Source organism: Fukomys damarensis, unplaced genomic scaffold, assembly GCF_012274545.1.
Source record: "Fukomys damarensis isolate Sample0158 unplaced genomic scaffold, DMR_v1.0_HiC HiC_scaffold_22, whole genome shotgun sequence".
Taxonomy (NCBI): domain Eukaryota; kingdom Metazoa; phylum Chordata; class Mammalia; order Rodentia; family Bathyergidae; genus Fukomys; species Fukomys damarensis.
This window is the reverse complement of record NW_022900934.1, coordinates 12,872,269-12,890,274: the sequence shown is the minus strand read 5'-3', so window position 1 is coordinate 12,890,274 and position 18,006 is coordinate 12,872,269. Positions and strand designations below refer to the sequence as shown.

At 39.7% G+C, this 18,006-nt stretch overlaps 1 protein-coding gene across 1 annotated transcript in view; it reads left to right on the top strand.

Annotated features, from left to right (window-relative positions):
- The window catches only part of Ncoa3 (nuclear receptor coactivator 3), a 120,111-nt gene extending 103,208 nt beyond the window's left edge, over positions 1-16,903 (top strand). The window contains 8 exon segments of the mRNA XM_010626279.3: positions 2,301-2,472; positions 9,720-10,013; positions 11,037-11,141; positions 13,382-13,570; positions 13,572-13,698; positions 14,429-14,603; positions 14,923-15,064; positions 15,522-16,903. Coding sequence (XP_010624581.2) covers positions 2,301-2,472; positions 9,720-10,013; positions 11,037-11,141; positions 13,382-13,570; positions 13,572-13,698; positions 14,429-14,603; positions 14,923-15,064; positions 15,522-15,533 — 1,216 coding nt within the window. The 3' untranslated portion in view covers positions 15,534-16,903.
- The last annotated feature ends 1,103 nt before the right edge of the window (positions 16,904-18,006 follow it).

Below are 18,006 nucleotides of genomic sequence, written 5' to 3'. Positions count from 1 at the left end.
TTTTTTTTTTTTTTTTTGAGAGGGGATCTTGCTGTATAATTAAGGCTGAATATTGAATTCAGTATACATGTAGGCCAGGCTGGCCTCAAACTTGTGATTTTCCTGCCTCAGCCTTCCAAGTGCTGGGAATATAGGTGTTTGCCACCACATCCCGTTTGGATAGTTGTTTCCTAAAGTTATTTAAAGTATTCCTCCCCCCTACCCCAAAATAAATAAATTAATAAAAAAAACACAAAGTATTTCCATAATGGTGGTAAAAGTGAACTATTTCACCTATTTCTTTGTAAAAGAAAGACTGTGGATTACATCTGCATTTTACTTTTTGGTTGAGGCAGGATCTCAATATATGTAGCCTGGACTGGCCTTGAACTTGTGATCCTGAATGCTGGAATTACAGGCATGTTCCACCACACATGGCTTATGTTTTATTTTCCTTTAGTTTAGTAACTTCTGTACATGCAAGAAGCCACCGTGTCACCTCTGACTCCAATTTTGCAGTAAATTAAGCAGAGGAAAAAAATGAATTGATTGGGTAGTGTTGATGTAACTGAGTTTAATGAGTTTGAATGTTTCTTTACCTAGTGGAGGACAAAGTTTCATGTTCGTAGATACACATTTTTCCCCTCCAGTACTGGGGACTGAACCCAGGGAATCAAAGCTGCATTCTTACCTCTTTTTTAAAACTTTATTTTGAGACAAGTTCCAAGTGCCCAGCCTCACTTTGAATTTATAATCCTCCTGCCTTGCCTCCCAAAGAGTTGGGATTATAGGTGCACAGACCACACCCAGATTCACAGAATTATTTGAGGGGGTGTTGAGACAGTATCTTGATTCATAGTATAGGCTGACCTTGCTCACTGTGTAGGCCGGCCTCAAATTTGGGGTGATCCTCCTGCCTCAGCTTCCCAAATAATGGGATTATGGGCATGTGCTATCATGCCCAGTTCACAGAACTTTTTTTTTTTTTTTTTTTTTAATCAGAACTTTTTCCAGGCAGGAAAAATATTTTGCTTTGTGCTGTTCCTTGTGTTAGAGAACTATGACACCTTGCTGTGTGTAAAGTTTGTATTGTACTTGTTAATACAAACTTTATGGGACAAGTATAACAAAATGTAATTTTGTCAGTTTTCCAGACTGCAAATCATTGGTAGTTCAACATTTCTATCCTCTGTTTCGTTCCTTTACTATTTCCATGCTTTTTAAGTATCAGAACTACTACACCTCTGTTCTTTCTTGAAAATAGCACTGTCTTCCCCACTTTCCCTCAACATCTGGTGTCCCTCACTTAGGACTTGGCAATTACATTTTGGTGGTGGAGTTGAGGGTGTAAACTTCGTACGTTGGTGTAAGATAGCCTGGTGAAATTTTCACATTGTGCGTCCTAAATGTATATTAGTGCCATTCACTGTTCTTTACTACCTGGTTTATTATTTTACTTGTAGTATGTGAGTTAGTATGTATTATAAATTAATATAATAATCATGGACAATACACACACACACACACACACTTTTTTTGTTTTGCTTTTTGAGACAGGGTCTCACCATGTAGTTCAGACTAGCCTTGAACTCGCTTTGTAGCCTAGGCCGGCCTCAAACTTGCGTTGATTTTCTTGCCTCTGCCTCCTGCCTGAGTTGTTGGGATTATAGGAGTATGCCATCATGCCTGGCATGGTCAATATTTTTATCTGTGTGTGTGTTTCTGAATATCAAACCCCTTTTATTTTGAGAAAGGGTCTTGCTAAGGCTCCCAGAGTGGCCTTGAACTCATTGACCTTGGCCTCCTGCCTTAGCTTCTCAAGTAGCTGGGATTGTAGGGACTATAGGTGTATGCAGCTTTACCCAGTTTGTGTGTGTGTGTGTGTGTGTGTGTGCACGCGTGCCCGCAGTATGGGAATTCAACCAGGGGCCTCTTGCACAATAGGTAAACACTGTGCCACTAAGGTACATCTCTAGCCCTTCTGCTTATCTTTTTTTTTTTGGTATGGGGGATTGAACTTGGGACCTTGTGCTTGTGAGGCAGGCGGCGGCCCCACTGAGCTAAATCCCTGGGCCTATTTTTAAAAAGAGAAATTTTTTGTGTTATAGGCATTAAACTACTCAATTTAGTTAGTGCTAGGTAAGCACTTATAGCCACTGAGTTACAGTCCCTGCCCAGCTGCCATAACTGATTATAGGGCTGGGGCCATAGCTCAGCGGTGCTCTGTCTGTCTGGCAAGTACAAGATCCCGAGTTCCATTCCTGGCACCAAAAAAAAAAAAAAAAACAAAAACCCAAAACTGATTGTAAGTCTCTTTCTAGACCAATTCTTAGGAATTCTCTGGATGATCTCCTTGGGCCACCTTCTAACCTGGAAGGCCAGAGTGATGAAAGAGCTCTGTTGGACCAGCTGCACACACTCTTGAGCAACACGGATGCAACAGGACTGGAAGAAATTGACCGAGCTTTGGGCATACCGGAACTTGTGAATCGGGTAAGTTCCACCAACATGGAACTAGGAAGAATGTGTGTCTGTGAGCACGTGTGTGCATGTGTGCACTTTTATGAGGCCAGGCACAGGGTGCTTGTGCAGCTTTCCTACTCCTTGTGTTTGTTATTTATGATTAGTGGTAAATTTAGAAAAAGAGCTTTCTGATTGTGATTTTACTCCCAACAACCTGGTATTTTATGAATTTGTCACATTCTAGGAAACTAGAAATCATTCAGTAACACTACAGGTTTTTAAATGATTATTTCTTTATTTATTTTTTGGTACTGGGGATTGAACTTGGGACCTTGTGCTTGCAAGGCAGGCAGCAGAACCACTGAGCTAAATCCCCAGCCCTGCACTACAGGTTTTTAAAATGCTGCTACTACATTTTTTAAGTGCTACTTTACTTTTAACTGGTTATCATTTTTATAACTTTAAAAATTTTAAATTATTTTTATTAGTACATGTTCATAATACATAATGATTACATTCACTGTGAAGAGCTGGTATATGCACAGAACACATCTTAATTTTCTTTTTACTTCCCCTCCATTCCCTCCACTTGCCTTCCGTTCCTATAACTACTTTTCTTCCCTGCCTAGCTAATCACTGTGTCCTCCTAGGAGGTAGCCTGCTAAGTTTCTCAGGTTAAGTCAGACACATCACAACAGTAACTCTGAATGTCCCACCATCATCATCATTTTGTATCTACATATCCAGCCTTATGGAAATATGCCATTCACAAATTCATTTTGCAACAGATGCATTTTGTAGTAGCTATTATTATTTAAAGGGTACATATTGGGGGCATTTCATAGTTCTGTGCATTTGAAAATAAGCAGACAAGACCAGAAGGTTCTTAGTCTTTGTTGCGGGAGATGTACAGGTAAGAAATTACACAACAATGTTGCAGACAGTGCCACAGAACTTTTAAAAGGGTAAATGGGGAAACTTTAGGCAGTCCTGATTTTCACCTTCAGGCATACCAGTGATAGGTCTCTGGCACCAAAGAGTATGTTTAACTTGTTCCGGTGTGTGAGAGGTAGACAGAGACCAAGAACCTTTAATTGCCTTTTCAAAATGTTAAACTGGGAATTGCTGTCTTTGTTCTGATGATATAAATTAGTGGTTATTATATAAAATCCTTAGAATTGCAACAAAAAAATTATTAGAGTTTTAAATTTTCTAATAGTGACACACAGGGGTAATCATTAATTACTTGTTGGCTTATTATGCCTTTTGATTTAAAAAAGGTACACATTGCTAGGTATGGTGGTATACACTTGTAATCCCAGCGCTGTGGAAGGCTGAGGCAGGAGGACCCCAAGTTCTAGCTGAGCCTGGGCAACTTAGTGAGACACTGTCTCAAAATAAAAGGAAAAACAAAAACAAAGGGCTGGGAATATAGTTCACTGCAAAGGCCTTGGGTTCAAACCCAGTACTAAAGGTAAAAAAGGTACATCTGTATATGTTTATATAGTGTACATAATGTGTGTGTGTGTGTGTGTGTGCGCATGTTATAAAAATGAGAGACTTTTAAAGCACTTTATAACTACTTTTGCTTTTGAAAGTAATTGTTAGTCATTTTTGTTTTCTTTGGTACTAAGGATCAAGCTCAGGACCTTGCATCTTGCGAGGCGGGTGGCTGCACCATTGAGCTAAATCCCTGGCCCCAGTCATCTTTTTGTTTGATATATACATTATTAATTTTAATGGCCAAATAGTATCTATTATATGGAATGATATTAACCAGTCCACTGCTGGTGAAAATTTAGAACAATTCTGTTATAAACTGTTGTTTGACTTACTCGTGTGTCTTCTGCTGCTGCTTCTTCCTTATAAAATGTAATGGGAGTATTAGTGGGTTAGAGAGGGTTCATATGTTATAGGTTTTGCTCCTTATCTTCATGTTGTTACCTTGCATGCTTATCGCAGCTGCTCTCTGCTACAGCAAGATAGTGGCTCCTCGTGCAAGTCCTCCCCAGTGCCATGTTGGTGTGGCTTATGGATATGAGGGACCCACAGTATGGATAAACAAGGACTACTGGGTGTGATTCCTTTTAAAAATCTTTGTTAGTGTGAAAGGAAAAAGAGTCTTCCTATGATTTTTTTTTTTTTTTTTTTTGCTTTGTAAGATTGAATATCATATATTTATTTTATGTGCTATTACAGTTTCTGATGAGGTGTTTTGTTTTGCTTTACCAGGGATCAAACGCAGGACCTTATGGTCGCAAGGCAGGTGCAGCATCATTAAGCTAAATCCCTGGCCCTTGATGGAGTTTTTTATATTGTTGATTTGCAAGATTGTTTTATGCAGATGGCCCCTTGCTTATGATGATTCAGCTTTTAGTTTTTTGACTTTATGGTGGTGCAGTAACAATTCACATACAAGAGAAACAGTCATTTTGAATTTTAATTTTTTTCCTGTGCTAGCTGTGTGTGTGGTACAATGCCCCCCCCCCATTTTTGTTTTTTTAACATGGGAGTCTTGCTATGTTATCCATGCTGGCTTTGAACTCACTGTGCAATCCAGGTTGGCCTCAAACTCACAGCAGTCCTCCTGCTTCAGTATCCCATGCACTGGATTTATAGGCATGCATCACTATGCCTGGTGGTACGTTGTTTCCTTGAGATATGGACAGCAAATATTATAAATAGCTTGCCTTAGTTTTTGATGAGCTTGATTTTAACTTTGTTACTTACTTTTGAAAGGTTTATGTTTTCAAATTCAGAATGATGAGGTGAAGAATAATGAGGTCTTGAGTGGTCAGGATAGCTCTTTGAGGCAGGACTTTGCTATGTAGTTCAGGCTGGCCTCAAACACAGCAGTGTTCCTGCTTCTGCTTCCCGAGAGTTCTGGGCTCTTTGTGTGTGTGTGTGTGTGTGTGTGTGTGTGTGTTTAAAATTTTTTTTTAATGTGGTGCTAGGTACTGAATCCAGGGCCTCTTAGGTGCTAGGCATGTGCAATACCACTAAGCTATATCCCCAGTCTGTTTTACTATTAAATATATTTGCTTCTAGTAAAAAACATGTTAGATTTTAATAGCTATTTGAGTTTTGAAATGTTAGATAAGAAATTGGTGGCTGTACATATTCCCCCCATTACATACTCATGCATATATATATTTCAGTTTAATATCTTTTGTTGAGTAGCCAGTATTTATAATTTGACTTACTGCTGAGCCAAGCATAGCATGTCTTTATATTAAATATATCTGTATTGATAATGTGTAGAACATCATACAATTAAAGTTATAAAATTTAAATTTTTATTTAATAATTCTCAGCTGTTTTTATCATTTTCAGACTTTTTGGTTTTTTGAGACAGGGTCTCACTATGTAGTTGAGACTGACCTAGAATTCACTGTGTAACCCAGGCTGGTCTTGAACTCACAGCAGTCCTCCCGAGTGCTGGGATTACAGGCCTGCGCCACCACGCCCGGCCATTTTCAGACATTTAATAATCCTTCCTTCCCTCTTACAGTGCCCTCTTTTTTTACTCTTTCCGAGGCAGACATAGTAAATGTCACTATTCTCCTGTACTGAATCCTAATTTCCTAAATTTCAAGTTCTTTTCTTTCTTTTTTTTTGGTATGTTGAGAGAGGGACTCACTTTGTAGTTCCCCCTGGCCTCAAACTTGGGGTGAACCTTCTGCCTCAGCCTCTTTGCCTGTTGGGATTACAGGCATGCGCCACCACACCTGGCTAAATAAGCCACTCAGCCCATGATCGTTTTTTTTTTTTGTATCAGGATCAAACTCGGGACCTTGTACTTGCAAGGCAGGTGTGGTGCCACTGAGTTAAATCTTTGGCCCTCAAGTCATTTTCATTTTTGTTTTACTCCTTTCTTTTGCCGAAACACAGGTTCTAACTTCTGTCCTTGCTACATGAGATACAATATTTTGGGTCTTGTTTGTCTGAAAATACCTTTATTCCGTTGTCTTGCATATCTGGCTATGTATTAGATTCTAGGTTGAAAAGAATTTCCTAAAATTTTGAAAGTTATCTTGAAGGTCCAATTTTCTTCCAGTATTGCCATTGAGTCTTGCTCTATCTGGTCTGATCCCTGTTTTTTTACATGTGTTCTTTTACTTTTTCCTCTTTGGCAACAAGGAGTTTTCTTTTGAAATTTTATGCGGCTGTATCTTGATATGGGTCATTCTGTTGTGTACTAGGTATATAGTTACTGCTTTAGGCCTGGGTCATTTTCTTTTATAATTTTAAAAATAAGGTCATCTTTTCTTTTCTTTCCCCGTCATTATTGGGGATTGAATTGAGCACATTTGCATTGAGTTGTGTCCCTAGCCTCTTTTTAAATATTTATTTTGAGACAGGGTCTGGCTAAGTTGCCCAGGCTCAATTTAGTTCTCCTGTCTCAATTCTTCCCCTCCGCCCCTTGTCCCATGTTGGGATTATAGGTGTGTGCTACCATGCCTGGGTTATTTCTAACCTTTCTGAGGTTTTTGTTGACATATTTGATATTAAAGTGATTTTGTACACGTGTGTGTATGTGTGTGTGTGTGTGTGTGTGTGTGTATTTTTTTCTTTCCTCTCTGTCTTGTCTTTGAGTTGAGTCCTTTCATGTTAGAAGCTTTTATCAAATACCTATCTGGTAGTCACTGTCTTATGAGATTTAAGAACAATACATTAAAAAGGCAGTTTGACGCAAGGACCGGAGTTTGATTTCTGCCCCCCCAAAGCGATTTGAGCCGGATGTGGTGGCACACCCTTCTAATCCCAGCATTTGGTAAACCAAGGCCCAAGGACCATGCATTTGAGTATAGCCTTGGCCATTTAGTGAGAACCTGTGTAAATAAACCAGCTGATTTGAAGCTTTCCAAATGTGAGCAGAATTAGTTACTTCTAATTCTTTAGAATGATTAGGTATGGAATTGGCCTTCTCTTTGTTTTAGGACTCCCCAAATTTCAACAAATAGAATTATTCTCTGCCACTTCTTCCTGTCGGGTCTGTTTTTTCTGGCAAAGAGACCTCCATTTCTTGTCTGGAAATTTTCTTTTACCTGATTACATATGGGAGCTGAACTGGGGATGGTTTCATACTATAGGATATAAAATTACAAAGTATAGTTTTATTCAAATTTATAAATATGTAAAATTTCCTGTTTTCAGCCTCTGCCTCCTGCCCTCTGCTGTGCCTACAGTCCTGAATGCAGTCCTGTGGGGTTTAGGTGGAAGATATGGATATTTTGAGGATGTCAGCAGGGAGGTAGTTGGCCACCTGCTCTGTAATCAGACTCCTCCCAGTTCTGGCACTATGCCAAGCACGTCTGTCCATTCTGTGGGCTACATTCCTCATCTTTCAAATATATTTTTCATCCACAGACACACAGGTCTGAGTTTCTCTGCTCTGTTGAGTTGATTTCTACTCCATTTACTTTCTGTCTTGCAAATACCTATCAAAATAGTGATTTTTTAAATCTTCCTTATTATTGTTCTGTTGGTAAATACAATCTTTTCAATTCTTTACTGCTGTCAGGCATGGTAGCACATACTGTAATCCCAGAACTGGGGAGGCTGAGGTGGGGGGAGTCACCCCAAGGCCTGCCTGGACTACATAGTGAGACCCTGTCTCAACTCCCCCATCCCCACCTTCATTTCTATCATTTTTAGCAAGAGTTAGCAAGGGAAAGAACTGCGTTGGTGGATCTGCTCTATTTAACAAATTATGAGTAGCTTTATTACAAGATATCTATGATGTCTCTTTGGGAAAGGAGTTGGTATGACAAAGTAGAAGCACACATGCCAGTTATTATACTACAAGAATCTTGTATTGAGATGTAAAGAAGGGACCAACACAATATGTTAGGGTAAAAGAGGATTTCGTGGGCTGTGTATGTGAATTTGTATTTGTGCATGCACTTGGAAAGAAGACTGAAGATTAAAATTGCTATCTTTGAGCTCTAGTGTGGTGAATGGTTATGCAGGGTATTATGGCATAGGGAATAGTTAAGGAAAACAGTTTTTGTTTTGTTTTTGGTACCGGGGATCGAACTCAGGTCCTTGTGCTTGCTCCTTGTGCTTGCAAGGCAGGTGGCAGCACCACTGGGCTAAATCCCTGGCACAGGAAAAGTTTGTTTAAGGGAGAAGGGCTGTGGCATGGCTTTGGTGTTCTACCTGTTAAATTTCAGATGCCTGAAATAATCTAGATAAGATGTTAATTATGCATTTATATAAACAAAATTAAGTTTGGGCTGGAGACCAAATTTGATATCATCACTGGCAAGAGAGCACTCAGTATAACAGGTATGAAGAGAAAAGCGCCTGGATGGTAGTAGCATTTATCTGAGGAAGGTCCAGAGGTGGGAGATGAATGTGGGTGGTGTTACAGGGCACAGTGGGGTGAACTGTACTTTGAGAGGAGTCTTGTCAAGATCACTGACTGCATGTGTCTCATCACACAACCATGAGAAGATGAAGGTGCATGTAGTCCTCTGCGTGCAGTGCATTCTCTTCTAATTTAGCATGGCAGGTGCTTTCCTCCTTTAGAATATTTATTTTTATTTCTTCTGTGACCTGTTGGATACTACTTTGTATATATATATTTTCAGTGTGTATAGAAACGATTTCTGGCACATAACATTTAATAAGAACTTTTCAATGAATGGTTCCTCCAATAAAGTATGTAGGGGGACCACTTTGAGGTTGTTTTTTTTTGTTTTTTAAACTACTGGCTTGGTCAGTATGTGAACATTTTTTTAAAAAATTCATCTGTAGGTAGTTACCCCTCTTGCTACACTGAAAAATGTTATACAAATTACAGAATAATTTATTAATGGTCTTTTTAATGGATTTTTAAAAAATACTTGGGGGCTGGGGATTTAGCTCAGTGGTGCCACACCTGCCTTACAAATGCAAGATCCTGAGTTCAATCCTCAGCACCAAAACAAAACGAAACAAAACACAAGACTTGACTAGGGAGGTCCCTTTTTATTAGTAAAGAAATCTTGTCTGGAACAGATTGTTTCCCTCCGTGTATGTAATACATTTGTAGAAGAATCAGAAAATATTTGGAATTTCCGTCTCTGTGGGATTCTTTGCTAGGTGCTAAGGCACAGTTCTGAGCAGAGGCACTTATTACTCATAGGACTTCAGATAATAAACTTGGTTTTGCTTTTGGCTTTATGGACCATCCTATATTCACATTGCCTTTATTTTTCTCCTCCTGTAGAACACTTGTTTATGGTTGCTTTTGCAGATGTACTTCATTACTTATTTGTTTGATGTTTAAGGGACAAGCTTTGGAGCCAAAACAGGATTCTTTCCAAGGCCAAGAAGCAGCAGTATTGATGGATCAGAAGGCAGCCTTGTATGGGCAGACATACCCAACACAGGGGCCTCCACTGCAGGGAGGCTTTAATCTCCAGGGACAGTCGCCGTCTTTTAACTCCATGATGAATCAGATGAGCCAGCAAGGCAATTTTCCTCTCCAAGGAATGCATCCTAGGGCCAACATTATGAGACCTAGAACAAACACCCCAAAGCAACTTAGAATGCAGCTTCAACAGAGACTGCAGGGCCAACAGGTAATCAGCCCATGATGTCTGGCTGCAACCTAAATGATTTTCCCTTTTGCTTCACATTATTTCGTTTTCAGGCTGTGTTCCTTAGAGCTTTTACCACTGATTCTCCTTCCCTTGCCAGCTAAATAAATTCCTTTTGTTTTCACTGATGTGTAAGATTGTATTTGTACAGATGGCTCCTTAAGAAGAAATGATTAGTTACCTTCATACATGAATATTTCATTGTACAGGTTAAAAAGTAACAATGTCAAAAATAATTGCTCTTTTAGGGAAACAGTGTTTTTTGAGGACTTCAATATTTAAGTAGTTGATACTATAACCAAGTATTTAAGCCTTCTTGATGTCAGTAGTTTTTAGGTGTTTTATAAAATTAGAGCTCTTTTAATATTCTTATAGCTTACTTTTTCCCCTGTTGTGTCCTTAATCTCTAGTTAATGTTGTAAAATATTATTTCTATGGTTTATGTCTTAAGTCTGCTAAGTGATGGTACTAACCCATGAAGTAGGTGAGTGACTGAGTTTAGAATCCAATGAGCCAGTGATTCTGCAGTGCCTGAATATTCCTAGTAGTCAGCTTAGGTGCTTGGGAAAGCTTTGTTCCTGGTATTACTGTAGTTTTCATCATTTCTTCCCACTAAAAGTCACTTAGGAAAAAGTACCAGGAGGTAATTTATTCACAGTTACTCTGATAACATTAAAGCAGTTTCTGCAACTTCCTGAATAATCACAGGGAAAACCCGACTGTATAAATCCTTCAAGTTCCTGTAAATACAGTTTTTTAAACTCTTGACGTGTGTTATTTTTCTCCCAGTACCAAATGAAAGCTTTGCATTACTGGGCAAGTTTATTTCAGCAATTACTTTTTTTGTTTGTTTAAATTAATGGTTTTTGCATTGTTAAAATGTACCAGCTCAGTTTAGATGGGACTTACCAGGTTAATGGGTTTGGAGATACCATCGTGACCTTACTTGGTTTAGGGCATGTTGACATGTTCCCCTTCCATCCTAACAAACTTGTTTCTCCTCAGTTCTTGAATCAGAGCCGGCAGGCACTTGAAATGAAGATGGAGAACCCCACTGCTGGTGCTGCTGCAGTGATGAGTCCTATGGTGCAGCCCCAGGTGAGCTCCCAGGTGAGGAGGAGCCTTTGCCTTCACTGCCACACTCCAGACAGGGCTGGGTTTGTGGCTAGCTCTCAGTCATTGTATGCTGAACAGAATAAAGTAATTTTGAATTTCTTGTGAAATTTCTTGTGAAACTGTTCCATGTACAGGTTGAATTTTGTTTCTCTTGATGGTGATGGGAGTAATAAGAGGAGAGGTTCATTAAAACCACCAGTTGAGTGTTGTTTTACCTTACTTCCCATTGTAATCATTTGATGTGTTGTGAGACAAACTATCACTTAACATTTTAGGAATTAAAAATAATAATTCTGTAAATGTCTTTGTGCCTAGATTATGGAACCACACACTTACTGCGTAAGAGATACTTTTTCTTTTAATCTTACTGAGTTTATTGATACTTTAAAAGTATACAGTACAGTTACATTCATCATTGGGATCTTGTTACCTTTGCATGACAGATCTCGATTCTCATTTCTTCCCCTTGTTCCTGCCCTCCCTTTACCCCCTCTCCCCTCCCCTATTTACAGAGTCTTTGTTTCCATTTATTCCTTTTCTCATATTTTTTCTTTTCCCTTATTTCCTTTACCCTACCCTTCCCATTTCCCCTACACCTTTAGCCCAGATACTCTATTTCTTCTAGTTTTCTCTCCTCTAGCAGCCAAGTAGGCATTGTAGACAGGGCTGGGATATAGTGCACTGTGTGAAGGCCCTGGATTCAGTCTCCAGCAACCCCACCCCACCCCACACCAATCTAGTTCAGTGTTCAGGAGGCAGTTGACAACATGACAGTCCTCTATCTACTGTAATTATAAATATTATTGATAATCCAGTTTCACTATCTTAGGCCTACATGGAAGTACTTACTGATACTTTCGTGTTAATCATCATCCTGTATAAACTGAGCTAAGATGCCTCCCAAGTACATAGTAAAACATTTTACTTTTTTAGAGAGTTGATCTTTGCTTAGTTAGTTCATAGAGCCTGAATCAGTGTCATTTTACAGTTTTACCCTTTGTTTGGAGTTTTGTTTTGTTTTTTGTACTGGGGAAATCTTTAAAACTGGGTAAGATGGCTCCCAAATAACATATAAAAACATTTTACTTTTTAGAGAGTTGATCTTTGCTTAGTTAGTTCATAGAGCCTGAATCAGTGTCATTTTACAGTTTTACCCTTTGTTTGGAGTTTTGTTTTGTTTTTTGTACTGGGGATCAAACTCAGGACCTTTTTGTGAGGTAGGTGGAGACCTTTTTATTTCTTTTGGTGGTACTGGATATTGAACCAAGGTTCTTAACACAGATCTACATCCCAGTTTTTCCTTTTTTGTTTTTAAAGTTTTTATTTTGGAACAGGTTCTCTCTAAACTACCGAGGTTGATTTGAACTTGTGATCCTCCCACCTCAGCTTGACAGACTGCTCAGATTACAGGTGTGAGCCATCACACCTGGCCCTTTAGTCTTACCATGTTACCACCTTAACTTTCTTTTGGTCTTCTACCTCTCCTTTTGGAAAGTTGAAAGACTACAAGACCTCTGAGGTCTCTGCTTATCTGAATAGAACCCCATCCTTTATTTATTTTTTTCTTTTTTCTTTTGGTACCGGGGATTGAACTCGGGTCCTTGTGCTTGCAAGGCAGGCCACCGAACCACTGAGCTAAATCCCCAGCCCCCATCCTTTATTTCTTGTCTTTTTTTCTTTTGGTCAGTGGGTTCCTTCCTGTTACTCCTTTTCCTTCCCTCCCTTCTCCCTTCATGTCCTCCTCCCTGTCCCTGCCTTTCTGAAACTAGGGATTGTACCCAGGGCCTCTGTGCTAAGCTACATCCCCAGGTGTTTTTGATTACTTTTTCATTTTGAGATTGGGTCTTGCTGAATGATTAAGTTGCCAAGCCTGTGCTTGGACTCAGGCTCCTCTTGCCTCAGTCTCCCAGAGTGCTGCGATTAGGTATATGCCACCATACCTGGCCTCTCTAAAAAGATAAGGTTTTTTAATTCTGCCCTGGCAGGCCTCAAATTTCTGAGCTCTCAAGAGAGCTTGTCTCAGCTTCTTCTGAGTGTTGAACAACAGGTATGTGCCAGTGTGCCAGGCTCAGAAAGTTTTTAATTATGATGAATTATTTTCTTTTTCATTTAATTTTAAAGACAGACACTAGATACTTTTCTCTCTTTGATACCAATGCATTATGGGGGCACTATATGTATGAAACTGGTTGGCTTTTGCTATTTGTAATTGTGTTCTTTTTGGGTATTAGCAGGGTTTTCTTAATGCCCAGATGGTTGCCCAGCGTAGCAGAGAGCTGTTAAGTCATCACTTTCGACAACAGAGGGTGGCGATGATGATGCAGCAGCAGCAGCAGCAGCAGCAGCAGCAGCAGCAGCAGCATCAGCAGCAACAGCAACAGCAGCAGCAGCAGCAGCAGCAGCAGCAGCCACCGCCCGCAGCCGCAGCAGCAAAGCCAGGCCTTCAGCCCACCTCCAAATGTGACTGCTTCTCCCAGTATGGATGGCGTTTTGGCAGGGCCTGCAATGCCACAGGCTCCACCACAGCAGTTTCCATACCCACCAAATTATGGTAAATGTCCCATCCCCAAAGTAACATTTCTGAGGACTTAGCCAGGTCTGTTGTTCATGGAAAACAAATACTATTACTTCACAAGAAAAGTAAAATTATTTTAAAATAATGGAGAACCAAAATGTTTGCTATAGGTAATTGAGGCACGTATATTCTTTTGCGGTTTTTTTTTTCAGGTCTTGTTTTTTCAGCTCTCTACCTCTTCTTTTGGGGAGGAATACTACAAAATTCTCCTGTGATTTTTTTACATGTCCCAGTATAGCAGAACTTTAATCTTTTCAATATTTAAGTCTGTGAGAAGGATGTGCTATCTTGGGCCTTTAAGTTCCTTTTTGTGGTGACTTGAACTTAGCATTAATGATGATAATGTAGCAGCTCAACCTTTACAAGGTTCTAGAAACATAGTAGGTAGGGTAGGTATGTTTATGTGGGGACCTTACATATCCGGATGCAGCTCTGCTTTCTGGGGGATGATAGCTTCTCTGCCCTTGAAAGAGGGATGGACAGAGTGGTATGAGTAGAATGTTACGGATTCCCTTTTATACAGAAAAGCTTTTGAAGCAGCTGTCCTTCCCCCAATCTAGATGTGTGCCTTTCACTAGGTAGTAAGTCTGTGACCCTAGCTGTCACGGTGAGAAGCAGGAATAACTTGGAGACAGCTTCTTGTAGCGCTTCACATCTTATTTCTAAAAAAAGAACTGAGTAGCATTTCAACATCATTCTTTTTAAGGAATGGGACAACAGCCAGATCCAGCCTTTGGTCGAGTGCCCAGTCCTCCTAATGCAGTGATGTCATCAAGGATGGGTCCACCCCAGAACCCCATGATGCAGCACCCACAGACTGCACCCCTGTATCAGTCCTCAGAAATGAAGGGCTGGCCATCAGGAAACATGGCCAGAAACAGGTAAACAATAATGAGTCTAAACACAATTCACATCCTAGTGCCAGAAACTCAGGAAATTAAATTTTTTGCATTTTTAATTCATACTTGATTTGATGGAGAAATCAGAAGGCCCAGGTTCATGTCCGAAAATGTTATTTGGCTTGTTTCTTTTGAGGATCCTGTGTACCATGCACATACCTTTTAGGGTATTGAGTACAACTAGCTGTGAAAAATGGAAGGCCTTGCTTAATTTACAGGGGGGCAGGTTGACAAATTGTGTTAGACTCTTTGGGTGCCAACTTTTGAAACGACTCAAAGTAGTATCACACTTTGTTTACAGCTCCTTCCCCCAGCAGCAGTTTGCTCACCAGGGGAATCCTGCAGCCTATAGTATGGTGCACATGAATGGCAGCAGCGGTCACTTGGGACAGATGAACATGAACTCCATGCCCATGTCGGGGATGCCCATGGGTCCTGATCAGGTATGGGGATTGATTTCATATGTGAAGAGACTCTAAACCTCTAAAGCCTCACCTGTATTCTGAAGGTATAGATAGATTTCAACTTGGATATATAATTTTAAAATATGGCATTTGGCTCACATGCCTGTAATTCCAGCACTGTGGGAGGCTGAATTCCAGCTTTGGCAATTTAGCAGTTTAGTAAGATGTTGTCTTAATATAAAAAAGGCTGAGGGTATGAAGGCCCCAAGTTCAATTCCCAGTGCTACCCTCCCTAAAAGGGGGGAAAAAAAAAAGGTTTGAAGGCCCTGGCCCATTAAATATTTTTGGTAATGTGGGCTCTTACGATGTCTGAACTGGTCAGCCACAGCTACATGTCACATCCTGTGTGTAGACAGTGTTTGTTTTTGTGGCGGTCATTTTGTTTTTGTTCTGTTGAGCACATGTTTTACTAATGTTTTCTTCTGGTTGATAACAGAAATATTGCTGACATCGCCATATCTGGACCACTAAGGAAATCACTGTACAAATGCTACTGCTGTAGGATTATTGGGAGGTAAAGAATCATTGTCCAGGCATCCACTTGTGGAGTGAGGACCAGCTTTGATCTCCATCAGGGATATTTCAAGTTATGTCATTTGAGCAGGACTAAATCTTAAGCTCAAGCGCAGTATCTTTTTTTGTTGTTGTTTTCCTCCTGTACTTTGGTATATCATGGTGTTCAAAACAGAGTATTTTTGACATTCTGCCTCCTAGGAATGTGATCACAATATTCTCCTATGTTACTTCCTTCTGCCTTGCTAGCCAAAGTCTTTCAGCTAAATGTCGGTGGTCTGGAGAGATCAGAACATCTCTGTCTCTAGTTATAATATTGGACAGAGAGCATAGTCCCAGCCTTCAAGTGTTTTGTTCCATATAGTAATTCTACGCTGCTCTTTATGCAGTGGATTTGGTGTTTCTGAGTTTTTGTCCTTTGCTGATTGAGTTGCTCTGTCCCTAGTTTTTATTGTCCTAGGCCTTCTCCTTATGAACCTTTTCATTGGGCTCTAAGGTCCTGTGATGACTTCACTTCCAGGGCTTGTTATTGATGTCCAGTAGCTTTGAAGAAGGGAAAATGAGATGACAGTATTTAATTGCATCGGTGGCAGTTTTTTGTATGCTAACGTGCAGCTGAGTGCACTTTAAGTAAATAAGTAATGGATAAATGCAATATTCTTGAGGTCTTGAGCAATGGTGAACCACATTCCTGGTTTTTGTCTACACTAATCTGTTGGACAAGAACTATGATTATTATTATTATTTTTAAAGTACTGGTGTCACCCTTTGCCTATATGGTAGAGCAATAATGCTTTTTGAAGATAAACTTCTGAAACTCTTAAGGCCAGGTACTGCCTTCTGAATCAGAAGTTTGCAGTGTTTCTGTGAATAATTTTTGTAAATATGACCCATTAAGATATTGTATTATGTAAAATATGTATATACCTTTTTTTTGTAGGTCACAACAACTCATTTTTACAGAGTTTGTGAAGCTGAATATTTAACATTTGTCAATTTTAGTAAGCTCTGTGGTGAGGATTTGAACTAGATCCCTGAATCACCTGGGTGTGTGGGTGGAGGGGACGATAAGGGTCTAGCTTTTCCTCTCCCCCAGCATTAGATGCCTCACTCTTTTCATTCTCTCAATCTAAATGCTTTTTAAAGAGATCATTTGTTTAGATGTGAGCATTTAAATTTATTTTTAATTCCTCTGTCCAAGAACTAAGCACTTTGTTAATTTGGGGGGAATGAATAGATATGGAGAAAAAAAAAATCAGTAACTTGAAGAAAATCAATTTGATTTAAAGAAAATCTTCTGGATTTTAAGCAGCCTATAAATTTTCTTTTCTTTTGCAAAATTTAAATTAAGTACTAGGTTGTCTTTTCATGCATTATAGGAGTGCTGTAAGATTTTGGTTGCTAGGAGCTGAATTCCACATTGAGATTGCAGGAGTTAGAATCCTTGGTGTGTGGTTTCTGGTGTCTGCTCAGCTATCATTATTTTTCTAATACGGAGTTTTCCCTACATGCCTGTAAATTAGAATAGTGTCACTGTTATTTCTTAAGGAGCTTAGTACCCAGAACAGACTTTGTGTTGTAATTATTCAGAACCATAGTCTGAATACCTTTGCAAACCCTTGTCCCCCAAGTCTCCCCACCACTTTGTGCTGTTGCCTGTCCTTGGTACTTCTAGTCATTCTGGAGTAGGGGAAAAGTCAAGTTTACTGAGTTATTCTGTTAGGTTCAAACAGTGGAATGAAACTTCGGTTTGGAATATCTGTAACTTTCAAATGTCTTTGCATATCATTTTTGAGTAATAACTCAGAACCTATTTTTTATTTATTTTTATTTTGTTTGGTTTTTTTGAGACAGGGTCTATGTAGTTGAGGTTGACCTGGAACTCACTATGTAGCCCTGGCTGGTGTCGAACTCATAGTGAACCTCCTGCCTCAGCCTCCCGAGTGCTGGGAATACAGGCGTGCGCCGCCACGCCTGGCCAGTTCATTTTTTTTAATTTCACACATTTAGCAAAACTTTCTAGATGTCTTTGAAGTTGGCTAATTTAATTTCTTTGATATGTTTAAGAATGAGTGAAGCGCCCTATTTCTGGTACCACACCTACAATGGATTTTATTTTCCCAGCACTTGCAGACCATTTTGTTTGCCACTCTTATCCCTTCTCCGCAGGTTAAAAATAAATCTCAGATTTTAAAATGATAAACTTCCATTGTACAGCTTGTGGTTTTCAGTTTGATACCTTCTTTTTGGGTCACAGAGGCATACCCCAGAGTCTTTCAGTCCAGGTAGGTTAGGTGTGTCTGAGCTTTCCCCAAGCTAATTGACAGAATGGTGCTCCTGCCTTTCTTGACTCTTAAAGAGTTATTCAAAACAAAGCTTTGTGGTTCTTTTCTCAGGCCTAACTCCAG